General features: G+C 42.3%; 2 protein-coding genes across 2 annotated transcripts in view; one reads left to right on the top strand and one right to left on the bottom strand.

Annotated features, from left to right (window-relative positions):
• Positions 1-14,686, top strand: part of LOC142941695 (serine/threonine-protein kinase D3-like) — a 32,574-nt gene extending 17,888 nt beyond the window's left edge. The window contains exons 6-19 of the mRNA XM_076083717.1: positions 3,107-3,296; positions 3,411-3,488; positions 4,468-4,621; positions 4,960-5,083; positions 5,513-5,590; positions 7,169-7,445; positions 9,485-9,537; positions 9,980-10,052; positions 10,280-10,386; positions 10,660-10,821; positions 11,239-11,337; positions 11,426-11,693; positions 12,087-12,172; positions 12,768-14,686. Coding sequence (XP_075939832.1) covers positions 3,107-3,296; positions 3,411-3,488; positions 4,468-4,621; positions 4,960-5,083; positions 5,513-5,590; positions 7,169-7,445; positions 9,485-9,537; positions 9,980-10,052; positions 10,280-10,386; positions 10,660-10,821; positions 11,239-11,337; positions 11,426-11,693; positions 12,087-12,172; positions 12,768-12,941 — 1,923 coding nt within the window. The 3' untranslated portion in view covers positions 12,942-14,686. The remainder of the gene's footprint in view (positions 1-3,106; positions 3,297-3,410; positions 3,489-4,467; positions 4,622-4,959; positions 5,084-5,512; positions 5,591-7,168; positions 7,446-9,484; positions 9,538-9,979; positions 10,053-10,279; positions 10,387-10,659; positions 10,822-11,238; positions 11,338-11,425; positions 11,694-12,086; positions 12,173-12,767) is intronic.
• A 1,033-nt stretch (positions 14,687-15,719) lies between these two features.
• ndufaf7 (NADH:ubiquinone oxidoreductase complex assembly factor 7) lies at positions 15,720-22,294 on the bottom strand. The gene is made up of 10 exons (XM_076083718.1): positions 22,044-22,294; positions 21,304-21,464; positions 20,764-20,844; positions 20,503-20,613; positions 19,806-20,019; positions 18,817-18,875; positions 18,416-18,529; positions 17,547-17,690; positions 16,675-16,848; positions 15,720-16,116 (listed from the first exon to the last, which is right to left on the bottom strand). Exons 1-10 carry the CDS (start codon positions 22,117-22,119, stop codon positions 15,892-15,894), a joined length of 1,359 nt encoding a protein of 452 aa, XP_075939833.1. The 5' UTR covers positions 22,120-22,294; the 3' UTR covers positions 15,720-15,891.
• Between the last annotated feature and the right edge of the window lie 613 nt (positions 22,295-22,907).

Genomic DNA, 22,907 nt, shown 5'->3' with positions numbered 1-22,907 from the left:
ATCGTGGGTCTGCTCCTCTCACCGAGTCTTTAACATCGTGGGTCTGCTCCTCACACCGAGTCTTTAACATCGTGGGTCTGCTCCTCTCACCGAGTCTTTAACATCGTGGGTCTGCTCCTCTCACCGAGTCTTTAACATCGTGGGTCTGCTCCTCACACCGAGTCTTTAACATTTTGGATCTGCTCCTCACCGAGTCTTTAACATCGTGGGTCTGCTCCTCACACCGAGTCTTTAACATTGTGGGTCTGCTCCTCACCGAGTATTTAACATCGTGGGTCTGCTCCTCACACCGAGTCTTTAACATCGTGGGTCTGCTCCTCTCACCGAGTCTTTAACATCGTGGGTCTGCTCCTCTCACCGAGTCTTTAACATTGTGGGTCTGCTCCTCACCGAGTCTTTAACATCGTGGGTCTGCTCCTCTCACCGAGTCTTTAACATCGTGGGTCTGCTCCTCTCACCGAGTCTTTAACATCGTGGGTCTGCTCCTCACACCGAGTCTTTAACATCGTGGGTCTGCTCCTCTCACCGAGTCTTTAACATCGTGGGTCTGCTCCCCTCACCGAGTCTTTAACATCGTGGGTCTGCTCCTCTCACCAAGTCTTTAACATCGTGGGTCTGCTCCTCACACCGAGTCTTTAACATTGTGGGTCTGCTCCTCACCGAGTCTTTAATATCGTGGGTCTGCTGCTCACACCGAGTCTTTAACATCGTGGGTCTGCTCCTCACCGAGTCTTTAACATCGTGGGTCTGCTCCTCACCGAGTCTTTAACATCGTGGGTCTGCTCCTCACCGAGTCTTTAACATCGTGGGTCTGCTCCTCACACCGAGTCTTTAACATTGTGGGTCTGCTCCTCACACCGAGTCTTTAACATCGAGGGTCTGCTCCTCACCGAGTCTTTCACATCGTGGGTCTGCTCCTCACACCGAGTCTTTAACATCGTGGGTCTGCTCCTCACCGAGTCTTTCACATCGTGGGTCTGCTCCTCACCGAGTCTTTAACATCGTGGGTCTGCTCCTCACACCGAGTCTTTCACATCGTGGGTCTGCTCCTCTCACCGAGTCTTTCACATCGTGGGTCTGCTCCTCACACCGAGTCTTTCACGTCGTGGGTCTGCTCCTCTCACCGAGTCTTTAACATCGTGGGTCTGCTCCTCACACCGAGTCTTTAACATCGTGGGTCTGCTCCTCGCACCGAGTCTTTAACATCGTGGGTCTGCTCCTCGCACCGAGTCTTTAACATCGTTTAACAACAAAGAGCTTTTATTCAGGCCATTGTTTCTAAATGTTCCAATACTACAATGAGAGGAGTTACAACCTCAAAAGTATACTTCAGTGCAGTACTTGAGTAAAAGTACTGAGGTACTTCCCTCCCCTGCTGTTCTGAATGCTGTCTGTGTGTTTTCCTGTCTGGGTTTCCTCTTTGTGCTCCGGTTTCCTCATGTGCAGGTCGGCTGAACTGGAAACTCCAATTTTGCCCGAAGCTGTGAGTGGTTGTCTCGTGTGTATGTGTGTCAGAATGTACCCTGCCTCTCGCCCCAGTTGCATGCTGGGATAAAAGCTGGATTAGGCAAACCCTAAAGATGGTCCAGTCGTACAGTTCATTCAGAAAGAGGCGCTCTTAGTGAAGTGAAAGTCGGTTTAGAGATTGACAAATAATGAATGACGCCAGTGAAAACACACACACACACACACTTTCCACGCTAGCAGATCTACGTTGTGCAAGTAATGAGCCATTTCCAGTAGTCACTCTTACACGCACACACACACACACACACACACACACACACACACACTCTCTCTCTATGATGGCTGGAGGCAAACCACTGGATTTTCCATCATGTTCACACCAGCGAACAAAGCGAGTCACAGTCAGAGCTTCACGCTCACTGGAACAAACACACTTTTATCTCCTCCATCACACTGTTATCCACACACACACACACACACACATTTTTATGTGGAACATCTGCTCTTAGCTGCTGTTGGAACGGTTCAGTAACAACACAGTAAATATCAGCATACATTAAACTGTCAGTTCACTCATATCACAACAACACGGCCGTATACGGCGTGAATATGTGGAAACGTACAACTTTAAACTTCTAAAGTTTTAGTCCAATTTTGGATGGAATTACTTCAGATACAAGGAAGCATCGCTCCGTGTTATTATCGCTTATTTCATCCAGCTTTCGTCATGCACAAAAGCAGATTTACAATAAAACCTGGTTCCCTGTAAACATGGTCAAGAAATCAACGTTGATATTGACCCGTACAGGCAGCAGTTTATGAGGTGGAAGTGATTTTCAGTTCTTTCCCGTCGTATTAAATGCTTTTTATAGATAATTTACACTTTGATTAGACGTCACAAGCGTCGTAGGAACGTGATAACTCCGAGTGTGTGCTGAGAGAAGGTGGATTTAACTGTTCTGTACTAATTCAGGCCCATTGTGTCACATGCTTCCTGCTCTTACCAGGACTGCGGTCTGTAAGCTGCACGTTGCACAAGGACGGCCATTGTTCTGGTGGATAGAAGAGATTTCATCTGTGCTCTGGTTTCAGGACGAGGGAACAATTCTCCAAATGTGATGTCTCAGGAAAAAACCCTCCTGAACCCTGAGTGTTCCCCTCGGTAGCTTTAGAGTCGAGGGGGGAAGAAACACTTTAGCATGGAAGATAAAATATATCAGGAAATCTGCAGGTCTTGAAAAGTTAATTTCTCTAAAGTAAAAAGACCTTAGAAGGTATTTAAAAAGTCTTAAATGTAAGTTACAAAATGTGAATATAGGCTATCAGAGAAAAACTTGAATGAACTAAACCATCAGTTTTCTGCCACTTAGCTCACTCCAGGTCATGTGATGCGATTGGCTCGGCTATAACTGTAATCACTTACTAACTCAAGAGGTTATGTTGTTGGTTTGTTTGTCAACACGATAACGGATAAACTGCTGGACGAATATTATTGAAACTTGTTGGAAGGGTGTAACATTGAATTTAATTTTCTCCGAGTGCCTCTCTAGTTTAAAATGAGTTTGTTTTTCCTGCTTGAGCTTCTGGAATCAGACGAACTTACCCTCCCTTTGTTTTCTTCTCTCCTGGTTGGAAGCAGCGCCCCCTCCTGGGCGCCGGGAAGCGTAACTCCCTGCTGAGCGGTCGTCCCATCTGGATGGAGAAGATGGTCCTGGGTCGGGTCAAAGTCCCTCACACCTTCTCCGTCCACACCTACACTCGACCCACCATCTGCCAGTTCTGCAAACGTCTGCTGAAGGGCCTCTTCCGCCAGGGCATGCAGTGCAAAGGTCACCACGCAAAGAAATATTTTATTCAAACTATTAGAAACTCGTTTTGCATGTATTGGGACTTGAATGAATGTTTAATACATTTTTTTTTTCTACATATCTCTTTTTGTTTAGATTGTAAATTTAACTGCCATAAGAGATGTGCGGCCAAAATACCTCGCGACTGCCTCGGTGAGGTCGACTTTAATGGAGGTGAGTTTACACACACACACACACCTGTTATGCTCACTGTGATGTAAAGTTACAATAAGAAAAGACTAACTTCATACACCATTTAGGTTCATTTAGGTTCATATGTATATTTAATATTTTTAAGTGTTTCTTTATATAAGAAGAGCCAATAGAGGTTATTAAAGCCATAACTTTACCTTCAGACAAACAACACATATTGTATTTGTTACAAAGAGAACAGTTTATCTTTTCAAAAATAATTATATCTTAACTGAAGAATGATTTAGAGAAATCTTAAAATGACCAAAAGGTCATCAAGGGGGCTGGAGAGGCAAAATCAAACATATTCGACGTCTAAATCGATAATTTCTCGACAATAAAAATCTACAAAACATGAATAGTGTTGAAAATTCAAACATAGGTTTACTTCATTTTTAACTTGATTTGTTGTTGGCAACAAAACTATTTAGTTAGCTTGAGGAAAAGATGGTGGTTTGGATTAAAATAAGTATGCTTGTTACGTAACTACCGTTTGTAAAGTTATGTTACAAAACTACGTTAAAATAAGTCAATGTTGACTTGGTTTCACACGGGACACGAACAGCGGTCTTCTTGGTGAAAGTCTGTTTGTCCTCCAAAATAGCTCCAATTTAAATCGTATAAACTATATTTCTAACTCTTGTTATGACATAAAATCCCCATCAAGATTCACATTAGAGGAAGTGAAAGTAGCTCCTAAACACCAAAAAATGAGCATCGACTTTGTGTTTTATTTTCTTCTTTTTTTGCTCTGTTGTTTTTGTTATAGATCAATTTGTAACTTTATTTAAATAAAAGTTCATCATTGTTTATTGTTTTCCAGATCACTTCAACCATTTTTTTGTAGCCAGCACCTGGTGGTCATTAGAGGAACTGCAGCTTAATGAAATCTTGAGAAACGTTTTTATAAAAGTCTGTCGGTTATAAGTTGTGTACTCAGAATCTTTCTGTGCTCCTGCAGAACCAGCCAGTCCCAGTCTGGACTCCGAGGCGACGATGGAGGTGGACAACTGTGACGCCAACAGCGACAGCGGCCACAGCATGGACGAGCAGGACGACAAGCTCTTCTTCATTGAGGGTCCCGGCGCCGACGACGAGACGCTCAGAGCCATCAGGTGACGCCGGTTCGACTCCGGATTGATCCTCGTGATCCTCCGGCTGCTTAGCGAGATAGATAGACAGAAGCATGCTGGGTCTAAGTGGGTACTTTTAGGGGCCAAATGCCAGCATTTTAAAACATCTTTGATGTGGCTTTACTAAGCAGATGCTTTTATTTATTTTGCTTCAAAGCTTTAAGTCATAAAATCTGGCAGTTTGAGAAACTTATTGAGTATAAACTTAACTTTTTGTCCATTTAAAGTCAGAAAGAAAGTCATTTTGAGTTGCTGCTCATCCTTATAATGTCTCTTGTGTTTGTGTGTTTGTGTGTGTGTCCTTTCTGTCTCACATGTAGCCCGTGCACCAGCAGCAACATCCCTCTGATGCGAGTGGTTCAGTCCATCAAACACACCAAGAGGAAAAGCTCCACGATGGTTAAAGAGGGCTGGATGGTCCACTACACCAGCAGCGACAACATGGTGAGGAGGGACAACAAAACACCAAACATGTACACACAAATACATCAAATATACAGTTAACACAAAGGAAATGTGTATTTAGTCTGGTAATAATGTTACTAACCTCACACAAGTGGCAACAACAAACAATCTTACTTATATTTTTTGTCTTTTATGTATAGAAAGTGTATATTACGGAGGGAAAATCCTGAAATTCAGAATGTCTGTCATCCGTCCTAGTGACACAAATGATTTTGTAGAAGTAGACCATATCTGGGTAGAATAAAACCAGACCAATGACGGGGTTATTATAGATCCTCTTCACTGATATCCTGTACTTTTTTTGCTTCAACAATGCAGAAATATGGCTAAAAAAGTAATTATATTGAAATAAAAGGCTTTTGAATCTATGAAGTTTTTGTCCTGATGAACTTTGTTTCGTCTTTCCAGAGGAAGAGGCATTACTGGAGGCTGGACAGCAAGAGTCTGACTCTGTTTCAGAATGAAAGTGGAGCCAAGTATTACAAGGTAGGAGACCCCGGTCGGCTCAGATCTGCTTTCAGCCGCCTCGGCCAAACAAAGCAGCGACGTGAAGGGAAGAGCGGGTTCATACTGTACAGTGACATCACTGTCTAATTATAACCAGGTCGTTCACTGGAATTATCCTCCTCAGGTCGGGATGCTGTAACCTTCCACTAAAGGAAAATATGAGAAACACTTAAATCAACATTTCAACCATTTGTGATACATGTGGTGACAAGTCGTTTCTTGAGAAATCATTTTAAGGTTTGATTCACGTCACCGAGGGATCCATTTCGTGGCTTTCTCAGCAGATGGAGTTCCCATGGGCAGTGAATGCATCATGATTAGTGTAGGAACCCTGGTTTTACTGTGTTAATAGTGTGGTGTGAGATCAGGAGTTAAACATGAGGTTAAAGGGATAGTTAGAGGAACTTATGCAGCGGTGTGTTAGCTGCAGTAGAAGGCGGTCGGCAGTTCTCTGTCCTCTCTTCAAAGCCACCACCAGACTCCTTTGACAAAAACTGTAATTCTGCCTCACAGAACACAGGGGCTTCTGGACGACCGGTTAGTTTCTTTATGTTATTGTGTGACTTTATTGAATCTGAACGAACCCTTTAAAACACCAAAGTCACAAAATAACACAAAACAAACTAACCGATGGAGGCAGCGGTGGTCTATGCTCTAAGAGGTGAAATTACTGTTTTTGTCAACGGAGTCTCGTGTCTTATATTAACTTAACGTAACTATCCCTAAAAAAAAAAAAACATTCCAACTTTTTTTGGATTTCCGAGAAGGAAGATGAGTTCCCTTGAAATCTGAAATGACCTGGTGTGATTCCAGTGCAGCTGCAGCTCTTTTCCTTCTCTATCATGTCCCTCTCTCCTGCTCCACCTCCTTTCATCTACCGGCGACCTGCTGACCTTTACCACAAAGCGCTGCTTCCTTTGAAGAGAAAGCGAGAGCGCGGTGAGGGAAGGAAGGCGGGGGAAGATGTGTGGTGGAGGGTTTTTTTTCTGGTCGCTTCCCCGCCGCCTCGCTGCCTCGTGCCCAAAAGCGGCGGAGGCACGTCCTGCCTTTTAATAAGAGCGGCAGGATGAATGGATGCTGATCGGGGCTTTGTGGTTTCGGGGGGTTTGTGTGGAGGGGAAGTGAACTTTTGGCAAAACACGAAACGTTCAGATGACTCTGAGGGGCATGAAGACACCACTGAGCCGATCGCTCTCCTTTTTTATATGTTTGATCTGGCAACGTTCATGCTTTTTTGGAGGGGTGGAGGTTTTTTTCTTTTGCCCTCTGCCAGAAAAGGAAGGAAGGGAAGTTTCAAACACTGAAATTCAAAGAGAGTCTCACAGTTCAGCAGAGAGAGGAGAGGTGTTAGGATGGAGGGAGCCTTTGGATCATTTGCTTCTTGTTGGTTAAAATGACTCTTAAAATGGTTCAAACAAGTCCAAAGTACCAGGATGTGAAGAGAGGAGATGTTTTAAAAGGTTCTTAAGCTGAGAGTTGAGGTAGGTCCAACAGGAGGAACATTCATGGGGGCCAATCAAAACCTTCTGTTTTACCTTCTATTCATTCTGACTCCAGGAGATCCCCCTGTCCGAGATCCTCCAGGTGGAGCCGGCGCAGGACTTCGGCAGCCTTCCCCAGGGCAGCAACCCGCACTGCTTCGAGGTGATCACGACCAACATGGTGTACTACGTCGGGGAGGACAACGGCGGCCTGCACCACAACCCCGCCCTGGCGTTGACCGGCGTGGGGCGGGACGTGGGCAAGAGCTGGGAGAAGGCCGTCCGACAGGCGCTGATGCCCGTCACGCCCAAGGCCAGCGTCGGGACGGGGCCCGGCCAGGGGAAGGACCACAGTGAGTGACCGGCAGAAAAATACCCTTTAGTCCAACCTAGTGTTCTTAAAGATAACAATATAAATACAACTAAAAGTGCATTTTAATCAAATCAAGATAGATAAGAATCACCAGTCTTTAATAAGTAATTACCATGTTTACGTACGACGTGTCCTCGAGGAAGCATTAAGAAAATAAGATCCAACATGAGCCCGAAAATGATCCCTGAGGCACTCCACGAGTCCTCAAGGCTTTTAAAGTATTTTAAAACCTTTAAGCTTTATGAGGAATTGAACACACAACCTTCTTTACCCTCTCACACAGTGAAGGAGACATTTATCTTAGATCAGATTAGACTCTCATGTGTTTTTATGTTTCAATGGATTCGTCTGTGAAGAGCTTCCAAATATTGTTTCAGGAGACGACGGTTATGCAACCCCACACACACACACACACACAGGCACACACACACACACACACACACACACACACACACACACACACACACACACCACACACACACACACATTTTAACATGATTGAAGGGATTTCAGACGATTTTCCGCTCTGATTCATCTCAGGTTAAAGTGTCTTTTTGTCTAAAAAATAAGAGTTTTAAGATTAATCCCAAAATAAGGTTGTCCTGCACTAAATACCTAGTGGACCGTGAACTATTACTAAAGACCGTCGTTCTACAAACCGTCGTACTTCAGCGGAAGCAGTCGGCCGTGTGTTCAACCTGTTTAGTAATTAATTAATGTCAAGCTTCAGTTTCTTTCCCAAAATAGATGTTTTGTTTTGCAATGACATTACAGACATCAGTAAGTTAATGGACACATTTTTTTGGGATCATCTCAATGACAAACAGTGTAACAGTGCACTTTTATCACTATAATAATAATACAGTGATAATTACCAACAAATTACAAAAAAAGTGACCTAAAAATACAAATAATTATGGATAGAAATATTTACTTTTTCTGGAGTCAGGCAACGGTTATCTTAGCTTAGCATGAAGTCTTGAAGCATTTATATTTCTGTTTTTGTACAGATTATTAAATAAAGTTAATTTGTGAGTTTTATGAGGTACCGGTCAGTTGATTTATTTAAATCCAGGCTAGCTGTTCCCACCCGTTTCCAGTCTTTATGCTAAGCTAAGCTAACCTCATTCTGAATTCATCTCCGTACTCAACACACAGGTGTGAGACTGATATTAATCTTCATCTTCTTCTTCTCACTCTCGGAAAGACGGCGTATTTCCCATAATGTCAAATTATTATATAACTCAACACTTCCTGCCTGTTCTTCAAAGTAAAAGCCTTCCACGGTTGCGAATGGCTTCTGCTCCTTAAACCGCTGGAAGGCTTTTAATGTGAAACAGTTATTAACAACATACAGCACCAACTACAAATCAATAACAAAGAAAACAGATTTTCGCATGAATGGGAAACGATTTCAAAATAAAAGCCTTTTCCAATGAGGCCAATAAAGGCTATTTAAGAATTAACGGTCTGGCTACAGATGTGGAGTTTCCGTGTCTGTTGATAAAGTTACATAAACTCTCTGGATGATGACCTAACTGCTGACCTGCACACCATCGGGCCGCCCACCTACAGCAGACTGCCGGTATCGACCTGATCAGACCCCCGGGTCAGCCATCTGAAATCAATATCAGCTCATCAGTGGAAATTCACTCGCAGCAGGTTTTTCCTCTGAACAGAACGCGCCCTCGGCCTTTTTAACGTCAGGCTGGATTAACAGTCGGGAGCTCCCTTCATGTGTTCAACGTACTTTAACACAGAGGCAGGAAGTAGTTTAATTTTTGTGAAATCTGGAAAATGATTTTGAGGTCGTTATCGCAGCTGGAAACATCCTCAGTGTTCTTTCATCAGGTGTTGAACAAACGTCATCTGTTTCTTCAACAACATGGAAAACACAGGAAATGAGACTTTAATGATTCGAAGGTTAGGAAAATAAAAGCCCTCACGTCTGTGTTTACACGCATGTGAGGTTCACGGGTTGCTTGTACATTTATATACTGTGTTGTTTGTCTTCCTCAGAGGAAGTCTCCATCAGCATATCAGTGTCCAACTCCCAGATACAAGAAAACGTGGTAAGTCTTCCCTCGTGTTGTCTTCTCGTCTATGTTTGAATTATTCACAAACCATGGATTTAAAAACAACACTGAGAATCCTAACGATACCCATCCGATAAAAGTTATTTTTAGATTCGGAAAAAATATATAATTATAAATATTACAAAATGTTGATTTCAATATAAATAAAGTTCTTCTTAAATAACTTCTCGTCTTCTCAAATAACATCAAACACGAGTTTAAAACTACAATTTGTCAAAACATCACCGTTACTCTGAAATGTATTAAACATTTGGCACTTCTGGGCCTCCGTACTCACGGGGGGTTGTACTGTTGTACAAAATAGAATCTTTATATTCTAACGTCTAGTGAGTTTATATTAGTCACTGACTAATAATCTAGATTAAAATATCTATTGACCTGTTTTTGCTATAACCTGTGTGATCTCTTTGTGGTTCAGGACATCAGTTCAGTGTATCAGATCTTTGCTGACGAGGTCCTCGGCTCCGGACAGTTTGGGATCGTCTACGGAGGTGAGAGGCAGAAAAAACCTCGACATCACCAACGGCACTCGCAGCTCAAACTCAATTAAACAAGGAGCCTGATGTGATGACGTCAAACATAATTATTTATGTCTGAAAATATGGGGAAATTGTCGTCGTTGTGTTTCCTTTTTATTCCACATCGCTCCCTCTGACGTATCTAAATTACAGATTAATAGAAACCTTGAGTCGAGATTTAAAGATGTTATCCTCTGCAGGTAAACACAGAAAGACCGGCAGAGACGTGGCGATCAAAATCATCGACAAAATGAGGTTTCCCACCAAGCAGGAGAGCCAGCTGAGGAACGAGGTCGCCATTCTCCAGGTGCGACACTCCTTCAGCAGCTCAACACGACGCAGAATGAAGGGAATCAAATCTGAAACAATAAAAGCACAAACAAGCTTCCTAATTTAGAGCTTTTAGAAGCTTAAACACATTCATTTTACTACAGTATTTTACTGTTATGTTCTTTTTCTATTCTATTTGTTTTCCTTCTTCATTTATCTACTTGAGCAACTGAAAATAAATAAAATTACAATGCACCAAAACTAAGTTTAAAGGCCTCGGCTGCAGTTCACCGTCCTGTTTTGCCGACAGAACCTGCACCACCCGGGGATCGTCAACCTGGAGTGCATGTTCGAGACGCCCGAGCAGGTGTTCGTGGTCATGGAGAAGCTCCACGGCGACATGTTGGAGACGATTTTGTCCAGCGAGAAGAGCCGACTGCCCGAACGCCTCACCAAGTTCCTGGTCACGCAGGTCAGCGACGACCGGCAGCCGGATTTTATTTAACCTGCTTTTTAGATCGTCACGTCTCGTTTTTGTCCAAAATATTCAGATTACAATAATGTTAAACAGAGAAAAAAACACATCGGAGACGTTGCAACCAGAGATTTTGGGGTATTTTTTCTTTAAAAAATGACTTAAATGCTTCGATTCATTTTCTGTTGCTTGACTAATTTAATTAATCGTTAATTAATCAGCTCCAGTGTTGATGTCGTGTTTAAAGCTCGCCTTATTAATGCATTTTAACAGTTAATCTTGTTTCTGCAGCCACATTTCATTTTTTTTGCGTCCACATGTGTGAATTTGTTTTGTAAACTCTGTCTGAGGTTCTTTAAGATCTCCAGGATCCTTCCTGTGACTGTTGAGTGTTGAATGTTCTCGTGTCCACAGATCCTGGTGGCCCTCAGACATCTCCACTTCAAGAACATCGTCCACTGTGACCTGAAGCCTGAGAACGTTCTCCTGGCCTCGGCAGAACCCTTCCCTCAGGTTAGAACGACCCCAAACACTGTCTCTCTTTCTTCTGTCCGTCGCCTTCGAACGTCTCGGAGGAGCATTCACGCCTCTCGTCCTCCAGGTGAAGCTCTGCGACTTCGGCTTCGCCCGCATCATCGGGGAGAAGTCGTTCCGCCGCTCCGTGGTCGGCACGCCGGCCTACCTGGCGCCCGAGGTGCTCCGCAGCAAAGGCTACAACCGATCTCTGGACATGTGGTCGGTCGGCGTCATCGTCTACGTCAGCCTGAGCGGGACGTTTCCCTTCAACGAGGACGAGGACATCAACGACCAGATCCAGAACGCCGCCTTCATGTACCCGTCCAACCCCTGGAAGGAGATCTCGGAGCACGGTGAGGTTTAAATTACTGAGACATAAAGAAACTGTCGAACCACAGCTTAAAATATAATGAAGCTGCAACAATTAGGAGATTATTCTACGTGTTGATCGACAGATTAAATTGGCAACTATTTTAATTAGCAATTTTATTGTTTAAAACATTTGTAGGATGCTGAATTTTCCAATTTTGTTGAAATTTAGGTTCATAACAGTTTTAAAATGTAACTAAATCAACTGTGTACCAGGAAGAAAAGGATGTAAAAGGTCTTAATATGTTCGTTTCGTGTTCATATGTTTTATTTAAATATGTTTCCATTTGAAAATGAAGCTGAGACGAGACTGAGGATCAAACATCAGATCCAGGTTTCCTGTGTGGACTTTTAAAGGTTTTTGTTCGTCCTCACAGCCACAGACCTGATTAACAACCTGCTGCAGGTGAAGATGAGGAAGCGCTACAGCGTGGACAAGTCGCTGAGCCACCCCTGGCTGCAGGTAACCACACTGCTCTTTACCTTTGAAATGTGGCTGATCTTCTTCATCAGGAGGGTTTGACTGGGTCAGATTAGTCTCTCATCACATTTTAATTCAAGTGCTGTGAGAAGAGCACAGACAAATGTCATGATGTGAAATGAACAAAACTTTATTGGCAGAAAATGTTGCGTTCATGCTGGAACTAAATATATTTTATTCAGGGACTCTAAAACTGGCTCCTGGGTTGAAATCCAACGATAACCTCCTTTTTAAAACTTGCATTCTCTCTAGTGTCCACCAGGGGGCGACTCCTCTGGTTGTATAGAAGTCTATGAGAAAATGACTCTACTTCTCTCTTGATTTATTACCTCAGTAAACATTGTAAACATGAGTTTATGGTCTCAATCTCTAGTTTCAAGTCTTCTTCAATACAGCATGATGTTCATTTAGTACATTATGGTCCATTTAGAGTCAAACAGACCATAAAGCAGGGGATGCTTTAGGGCGGGCTTACTGTGATTGACAGGTCTCTATTGGAGACGTATATGGCGTCTCTACGTCACTCCTCCTCAGTCCAAATATGGTTTTAAATGTTGTGGTTCTCGTCCTCTCGCAGGACTACCAGACCTGGGTGGACCTCAGGGAGTTCGAGACGCGGCTGGGCGAGCGCTACATCACCCACGAGAGCGACGACGCCCGCTGGGAGGAGCACGCCGACGAGAGAGGCCTGCACTGCCCCAAACACTTCATCATGTCGCCCAACCTGGACGACATGGACGAGGACCCTTAGCGACCCCCCCCCGGACGGGTAAAAAAACATTTTCGACATGGAAGCAAATGCTCCTCGAGGCGGCGCGTCGTTTCTTTCGTGGGAGGCGGCGGTGAGGCATCTGTGGGACGACACTGTGACGATAATTCAGGTCCAGAGAATTTTTTATGAAGGAACATTTGTCCTATTTCACTGCGATATTTTTCTACAAGCCATACACACAAATGAGCCCAAAGAGGCAAAAGCTGGAGGGATAACTTAATTCCCAGAATTCAACATTCAACAAAACGTCTGCAGTCGAGCCGCAGCAGGGCTACGAGCTGAAAGAAACCCAAATCCAGAGCCTTTATATACTGTTTCAGCTCAAATAGCATATTTTTATGACGTCGTTTCAGACTTTCTATGTGATGCTCAAAAACATCATGTCTTGATTATGTTCTGAATATAATGTTCATTCTTCTTGATGTTCTTTGTTGGGAGGTCTTTGCACTGTTGGGAAACTCTTTTAAAAAGGAGAATTCACTGATAATAACTTTTTTTTAATTTGTTCATCTGCAAAAGTGAACTTCTTCCTAATCTGTAATACTCATTACGCACCAGAAAACTAAATTATTGGATGGATGAAAGCTGGATTATAATTGTAAAGTTTGTTCTGAAGGTGGTGTTTTAGAAAACGTCATGTTACCAAAATCAAAAGGGATTATTCGTTGTACGGTGGCCTTTTTCGGACATCTCAGGCTCAACTCTTACTACTTTTAATGCTAATGTTACACAACAGAATATTAACTTATAGTTAGCATGTCCAACAATTATCAGATATTAAAGTAAAATTCCAATATTTTTCACCCTAGCATTGTCACACGCTAACCTTAGCATGCTAACATGCTAAATGTAAATATGTTAAAGACAAAACAATTCAGGTATTTTTTTTAACCTCAGATTTATTTTCAAACTTGTGGTCGTTCTGATTATGGATCATGTTAACTCACAACCTCTGTTGTATCGATTCAGGAAAAGTTAGCATTGTCACACACTAACCTTAGCATGCTAAATGTCAATATGTCAATAAGGACAATTCAGGTATTTTATGTCGTGCTAACTTCTTAAAGATTTGAGAAATGTGACAATCAACTTGGGCCTTTTAAAACTTTCCAAAAACTCAAATCTTAAATAAATTATTTCAAACTTCTCTTGTCTACGCGTCCAACACAGGAAGTAGCCTCCTAGATTAGCTTTTGTTGCTAACTGCATACTTTATTTCGGACAATTTGCCGGCTAACCTAACTAGCGTTAAAATGATATGTTAATATGCTTCATAGTTAGCCACTTAATTGTTAACCAGTTAGCATAATGCAACATTTAGCATCTTAGCTTGTTAGCACGTTAACGATACCCTGTGGAAAGGTTGAGTTTTAACTTGCAAACATTGAGCATTTTAGTAACATGCTAACTTTAAGTATGTTAGTATCCGTCTACATTATTATAATAGCATTATGATAAGACTCAGTATTTATAAAACTCAGTTGAGATTATCAAGATTATTCTACAAACATTATAGTTTTGCAGAGAAACAAATGTATTAAGTTATTTTCAGTGATTCTCGGCGATGAAGACGAGCTAAGAATCGAGCTGCTAGCGTCACTGATCCTGATCCGACTCCAGCCTGAGAAGTTATTTCACAAGTTTTATATTTTTGCAAGAAATGTTTGTGTCATGTGGACGTTTTTTTGACAGGGAAAATATTAAAATGGTTTACTTTGGGAAAATCTCATTTTTACATCCTTATATTTACATCCTTTATAGTAACTCACAAAATCACATCCTCTGAGAGACTTTACCGGGTTACGTTTGAGACATTCGTATAATGAGCATTTTTACAGGAAGATCTGGAATTTAGAGGGTTTTATGGCAAGATGGTGGAAGGAGTCAAAGGTCAGCGGAGATTTCAAACTTCAAAGTTTTCTTTGAAGTCTGAAAATCTCATTCAAATCTTTGCACTTTTCTTTTTTTTCACCTGCAGAATATTCTGGTTAATAATTTACAATGTTCAGTAAACAAAGAGCATTTATAGATCCTCACATTTGATAGTTAATGTGCTTTTTATACAACAAACTGAGCCAGAAAGAAGAGAAATCTTGCTTAAATTGTGTGTAATCCCAAATTTAAGTTATGTTTTAAAGGCACAACTCAAACCGTAGTGGTGAGAAACCTTTTAAACATCTACAGGAGGAGGAGGTTTAATAATAAAATCCTCAAATTTATTCCAAATGTATGACAAAAAAGCCCTCCTGAATCAGAGGAAAAGCTGATAACGATCCCCAGCAGGATGTTTGGAAACGATCATTTAATTACCGATCCTGAACACGATCCTGTCTGGAGGGACGGCCGGTTGCTTTGGCAGCGGCGACCACCTCATGCGTGTAACCGAATCTTTTAATTGCCACCTGAGGAGCAGCGGGCTCGTTGTGCATGGCTGCTGCACAACTGTGAGCTCAGCTAACGGCTTCAAGATGTGGACGGAGGAGGAGGGCGAGGCGGCGTAGCAAGGAGGGGTTGACCCTCTTCAGCGGTGTCACGGGTCTCTCTGTCGGTATCAGGTAGGCGACGTAAAACAAAACAGTTCAGGTGTTTTTCATAGTTGTGTATTTCTGATTATGGGTCATGTTAACTCACAACCTCTGTTTGAGAGATTCAGCAAAAGTTAGAATTGTCACACGCTAACCGTAGCATGCTAGAATGCTAAATGCCAATATGTTAAAGACAAAACAATGCAGGTTTGTTGAACAATAAATGCACAAATTCTTCATTTTCTTACATCTTTATATCAAAACGTCTTCACAGTTAACTTAAAGAGATGCTGTCCTTTTAGCTCGCTTCATGTTGGACATAGAATTAGTTCTTCTTTTCTAAATCTAAAACAGCATCGTCCCATGAACATGATCTTCTGTCCGAGCTCCATCCATGACAGTGTTCAGGAGAAGCTGAGCTCGGTGAACCCGGCCACAGGCAGCGGCGCCGGGCTCTTCTTCTTCTCCAGCTTCAGCCCCTCTGGTCTGGTGGGTTTGGCCAGCCGGCTGTGGTGCAGCAGGCCGAAGAAGTGGAAGCGCTCGCCCATCTTGGCGCCGTTGGTCAGCATGTCGTAGCTGCCGATCAGCTGCTGCCTGGTGGACGCGTCGCTGCAGTTCCTCAGCAGAACCTGCAAGAGAACCACAGAGGAGGTGAAGGCTTTGAATCAAATCTCAGTCGGAGTTTAATAATTTACTAAATGAACATCATGCTGTATTGAAGAAGACTTGAAACTAGAGATTGAGACCATAAACTCATGTTTACAATGTTTACTGAGGTAATAAATCAAGAGAGAAGTAGAGTCATTTTCTCATAGACTTCTATACAACCAGAGGAGTCGCCCCCTGGTGGACACTAGAGAGAATGCAGCTTTAACACATGGAGCATGATATTTTGTAAAAGACCCAGCGCCTCTTAAATCATTTTATATGTACAGTTATGTAATTCAGTTTTCCCAAAAAAAATAAATAAACTAAGTTAAAGATACATTTTTCTATGTGTATCTCAATAATATCGTGAATTATAATGTCATTAAAGTTCTGCAACATGTTTTTTTTTTTATATCTGTATTACAATTTATCTTAGTATTAAATAAATAAATGAATGATTAATAATCACAATATCTTAAATAAATCACGTTGAGTGATGTATCTCCTGTGGTCAGTGAGGTAAACACCGTCACACTCGCCTGCATTCGTGAGTCGATGCCCATGTTTTTTAGGAACGTCTGCTGGGTGACGGGTCCCAGACAGGCCACGCCCCCTCCGGCCATCCTCCGCAGGAAGCCGAAATCCACGTCGGCGGTGAGGTCGGCTGAGCCGGGCGAGGAGAGGACGTCGTGGAGCCGGTGGCTTTTAAAACCCTGAGAAACAAGAACCAAGAAGTCCGCTCAGTAAGAGAACAGTAACCTTTCATATTCAGTTTTATTTAGCAGCAAGAAGGAAAATCAAACCAGAATCAGTTAAATTAAATTAAAATCATGGTGTGAAAATTGAGAGAAATGTCAGGGGAAGAGGAGCGTCGACCCTGGTTTCCTCTTCACTGCTTCCTACATCTGTTTCCTTCAGCTGGAACTGAGGAGACAGCAAACTGTCGCTACTTTAAAAAGGTCTAAATCTCAGATCTGTCCTCACAGCGTCTTCACTACGCCGACCTTAAACTAAGCTGTTCCTTTAAATCCTCGACATTGATGCAGATCTCCTCTTATAGACTTGTTAGTAGTGTCAGAAGTCAATGTTCTGTTGTTGTTGACACTATCACAGAGGTGTTCATTCAATTATATTTGTTATTATTATCATTATTTATTATTATGGCAGTTAAAGGTGGAGTTGTACATGACTGCATTATATTCAGAGGGGCTTCTAATATTAAATATATATAAACAGGAAGAACAAAAACATAACAAACTATATATCATAAACTAGGTCCAGTACAACACCTCCTTTAACGACGACCAGCATCACGATGACATATGTGACGATCATACTCCAGATATGATCATGACATAATAACACCATGTTCCCTAATAAAGCGGTCACATGGTGCGAGACGTGTCCTCACTCTGAACGTGTCCGTCTTGGTTCCGTCGTGTCCGTAGTCGGCGATCAGCGCCGCGCCGCCGTCCTCCACGATCCGCCGGGCCAGCTGCTGCACCACGACCCCGCCCTCCGCACACACCTCCACGTGACCCCGCCTCTCATCCGCCTGATACACACACACACACACGACTCAATCAATAATAAATCACTTCACTCTCAGTTCCGCTCTGCTGGAGACGTCGACCACAGTCCAACTGTTAACCCACACAGTCGGGTTTCCTCACTTTTTAAAGGTGGGCTGGACAATAAAATGTATAAATTTCTTTCATTTTGATGGTTAATAATAAATAGCTACGTCTCTTTAATGTAGAAACCAGCCAAAACGGTTCATTGTTGAATTTTTAAGAACACAGACGGCCTCAATGTGTTCCTTAAAATCCACTTTGTGTCTGGTTTGAGCTCTCATGCTGCATTTAAGAGCAGTTTCTTCATCCAAACAGACTGATGATGATGATGTCGATGATGTCGATGATGCCATGCCTCTGGCAGGAAGTTCAAAGCGTGTGAAGTGAGCCAGCGACGCCAAATCAAAACAGACAGCGAGCGCATAGAAGGTTTAAATGTGGACAGAAAACACCAGATGAAGGCTATAAATCAAGAGTTTATCTGAAGGAGTTCATTTCCACATTTAAAAGATTAAAGATGTTAAAATTATCCAGCTCTGTTAAGTTGAGTTTGACCTCCTCGGCTTTAAAAAGTCTTGATATTTGTATTTCTAGTTTTGTTTTTATGAGTATCCTCTTGTAGATCCTCTTTAATGACTTCGCGACCTAAAAAATCTGGTTTTCAGTTCATTCCTTCAGGTTCTCTCCCGTACCAGCGCGTTCTCACCTGTACGAGCGTGGACGAGGCCGGAGTGGGAGATGGCGCCACGACGAACCTCAGCTGCTCCGACTTCTCCGGGTCGATGTCCACCATCACCTCCCTCCAGCCCTTCTGAGTCCTCTACACGAAACAAACACACATGAAGTTATCTTCTGAACACCAGAGAGGTTTGTTTGTGCTGCGTGTTCATTTCATTCTGGCTCCCTCTGGTGGTGGTGTGGTGTAATGACACGCTGGTGAAGAGACACTACAGCTCATTCTTCTACAATTTTGAGATTTTAGAATGTTTGTTAGAACAATAAAACAAAACAGCAGAAACAGAACATGAAAAAGAGAAGAAGCAAGTTATGCAGGTGAGATTTAAAAAAGAGGAATCTCACCTCAAAAACATAAGAAAGTAAACAAACCTGAAATTTGTGGATCGGCAGAGCGTCAAAGAACTCATGAGCGAGAAAGATGCTGAATCCTGAGAACAGAAGAAGAGAAACAGACTGAGATCATTCATCTGGTCCTGAACCAGTCTCAGTGTAGTCCTGATCCTCCATCAGACCTCCATCAGTAAAGAGACCATCAGAGAGAAGATGGTCTGTTTCTATAGAGTTGTTCTTGATGCTCGTCATCGGAGCCACCGGGTCGGATTCTGGTGAAACCAGATGAACTCATGCAGGTTCACCAGAAACTCCTTCAGCTCAGACTCCAGCAGAGACCGGTCCACCGTGGACAGACCCAGACCCTCCAGCAGAGACCGGTCCACCGTGGACAGACCCAGACCCTCCAGCAGAGACCGGTCCACCGTGGACAGACCCAGATCCTCCAGCAGAGACCGGTCCACTGTAGACAGACCCAGATCCTCCAGCAGAGACCGGTCCACCATGGACAGACCCAGACCCTCCAGCAGAGACCGGTCCACCGCGGACAGACCCAGACCCTCCAGCAGAGACCGGTCCACCGTGGACAGACCCAGATCCTCCAGCAGAGACCGGTCCACTGTAGACAGACCCAGATCCTCCAGCAGAGACCGGTCCACCATGGACAGACCCAGATCCTCCAGCAGAGACCGGTCCACTGTAGACAGACCCAGATCCTCCAGCAGAGACCGGTCCACCATGGACAGACCCAGATCCTCCAGCAGAGACCGGTCCACCGTGGACAGACTCAGATCCGGAGCTCCGGAGGGAGGAGGAGGCACGGGAGAACCAGGACTGAGAGGGGCAGACTGTCAGACCCTGCTGTAGTAAAATGAGAGGTTTTCTAAAGGGACACTGGTGCTCAGAGACACTACCACTTTAGTCCACAGGGACCAACAGAATCAACACTAACTTAAAGTTGCTCATAGTAACCCAAGTTGTCAAATAAATGTTTACTCTCAGGTGTCATCAGGTGTCATCATGTGTACCTGTGGGGACGTCCTCTAAGCGGCGGTACCAGGACACCGGCACCCCGACGGCGGTTTCCCCGCGGCGGTACACCGGCTCATCCTCGGCGTCGGCCTCCCGGCTGCGGCTGCCGGTCAGATTCTGTGCCTGAAGACGACTCAGCACGGGACTCACCTCGACCAGGTGGAGGGACAGCGAGGCTCCGCCCACTATGGACCGCAACTGACCGAACACCTGAGAGACCAACACAGAAAGTCACGTCACCACCTCATCACACAGGTGAACACATGATGACACAGCGTTCTGTTTAAACACCTTTAGCATCAGTAAAGGTTTATGGTTCACGTTAAATTATAACAAATTTTGTCTGTTTACGTCTGTAGATTTCTCTTAAATTAACCAAAAGTTACCATTACATAATGCCTCATTTGCATATCTAAACATAACATCGCAGAAAACTTGTAATACATAAAATAATCATCTTAAGGTCAGTAATGAACTGGGGAAGTTTAATGATGATATCTAATCGTTAAGTATTTGTACCCTATCCACCTGTACTGTACCGTAGCTGGTAAGCTTAGCTTAGCACAAAGACATTTACCGGCACCTTTAAAGTTCACTAATGAACAGGTTAGAAACTGTGTCAAACTTCTGATGTTTTTGTGCTTTTGAATGTTTCAGACTCTTCATGTCTGATGATTTAAATAAAGTTCGTACTCGGAGGACGTCGACGGCCAACGATCCTTTTCCAGGTCCGAGCTCGACCAGCTGCAGCTGTTTGGGTCGACCGGCTCCGATCCACTCGCTGACGATCCAAACGCCGAGCAGCTGCAAACAGAACCGTGTTCAGACATTTAAAAACAGTTATAAACAAGTGTTATTACCATCAGAGGAAATGTTTTTCTTTAAATGTCTTTCTTTTTTGGTGAATTATTATTAACTCCTGTAACAAACGTTCTGTGACTTGTCCCGCCTCACCTCTCCGAATATCTGGCTGATCTCTGGTGAGGTGATGAAATCTCCGTCAGGTCCGAGCATGTCGTTCCTCACATAATAACCCTGAGAGAGAAAACACAGCAGACGGAGTGGAACTAGTTCACGTTTTAGAGACAGAAATAGAAGAGTTGGTGGTCAACATCTTTATAAACTGTATAAAGCAACCAGACTCCTTCAGTGCCCTGAATTTAATTGGTCAATTACTTAATTTAATGTTTAACAGAAAATAAATTGCTTTATTAAATAAATTGTTACGTCACTTATTTTGTAGAATTATACAATGTTTACTGGAATTTGTTAAGCTTTTTAAAAATATATATAAAATATGAATAAATATAGAAAATGTAAAAATTTGAGAAAAATAAATCAGTGAATTTTTGCTATTTTTGCTTAAAATTTGACGTCAACGATTAACGATTTGTTGTCGATTAGTTTTCTTAAAATCAAACAGGCCGTTTTCTTTCACTGATCCAGGAGCTGCAGACGTTCAGCACGTGTTAGATGTGACCGATCATTACTCACCGTCACCGGGTTGGTGAGCACCTCTCTCATGTACTCCGCCACCGTGATCGGACCCGTGGCTTTTATTTTGAAGGTCAGGTGTCGCAGCATGGAGGGGCGGGGCTTCTCCTCACCTGTCGAGGAGCTGCAGGCGAGTCTGGTCTGAGCTGCTCTCCATCGCACTGTCAATCAAACACATATACAGTATATATGTTATATACATGTTTAATAATAAAGAGCTTTTTATGAATTATTTATTATCATTAAACAAAAGAACAAAATACTGATTCAATATACAAATAGAACAATAACAAACGAGTTAATGAACATTAATGAGAGAAAGATCAGTTCTTGTTTATGTCTAATTCTTAAGATCCCTGCATGAATACATGATATACACACATGCATTACATGGAGGAGGAGGAGGAGGAGGAGGAGGAAGAAGAATGCATGAATAACTTCAAAGTTATTTTGTAAGGTTGTGTGGTATAAGACTTGTGCCCTTAGCCCAATTGATTTGAATTAATTAACATAAAATTAAACAAAACCTAAATATTTTGTATAACAATACATCTATTACTCAGTAATAAACTAATAATAAGGGATGAAATAGGCAATTAATGTGAAATAAAACCTTAAATTATGTCAGAAATGCATCAAATTTCACTGAAAACATGCAAATAAAAACGTAGTATCTCATTATAACAATAGAAAGTAATTAGTGTCTGAATCAAATCTAAAGTATTGATCACTACACTCACCTGCTGATCGATTGACTGGACGACTGAAGACTCTGCTGATCAGCTGCTGCGTTTTAACACCAAAACAAAGCCTCATTCTGCTGGTTATACTGATATAAATCAACTAAGACGCTGTGTTATAATACATATTAAATCATATTTGGCTTGGCACCATTATTAGACAAGAAAAGGTAATTCAACTCTTAACTTTGACCCACATGGACCAACTCTCTGCTCTGCTAAAGTCCTTGTGCGAGAGCGACATGCTAATGCTAACAGAGTAACGAAAGTTAAGCTAACCGCCGTAACATTTACAACATCCGGGTAACCTTTCACAATAAAACACCTTTCGTTGGTCCATGTTTGTAGTGTTAAATAAAAACAACAATATACAGGTTTTTTATTACAATTGTAACAAATCTTAATAAATCTGTATTTATGTTTGTTTCTTTTAATTTTGGGTTAAGCCAACATTTATTTGGACTATTTGCACCTTATTACATAAATATCTTTATGTTGACTTTGCATTTATTTATTTATCTACCTACTTGTATTTATGTTTTTCTATTATTGCACTACATGTTTGTTATTGAACTATATGTTTGTACCTGTTTTGCATCTTATGTTCATTTGTTAATTATTTTATTTACACCGGGACCTTTGAAACTTTCTTCTTTAATACTGCCCTGAATATAGATGGATGACAATAAAGTCTCTCTTATCTTGTCTTATAGCAACGTGTGTGGATAACTAGGATTTTATGATTTTATTTTATTTTATTTATAAGGCCGTTGGTCGAAACACCCAGAGCAGAACCACAGTATTTAAACAGAGAAATTCACATTTTATTAATTAATTTAAGTGTTGTTGCAAAGCCTTTCTCTA

The sequence above is a fragment of the Anarhichas minor genome, unplaced genomic scaffold (assembly GCF_050575085.1).
Source record: "Anarhichas minor isolate MPS153535 unplaced genomic scaffold, ASM5057508v1 ptg000136l, whole genome shotgun sequence".
NCBI lineage: Eukaryota > Metazoa > Chordata > Actinopteri > Perciformes > Anarhichadidae > Anarhichas > Anarhichas minor.
This window is presented reverse-complemented; position numbering and strand designations above follow the sequence as displayed.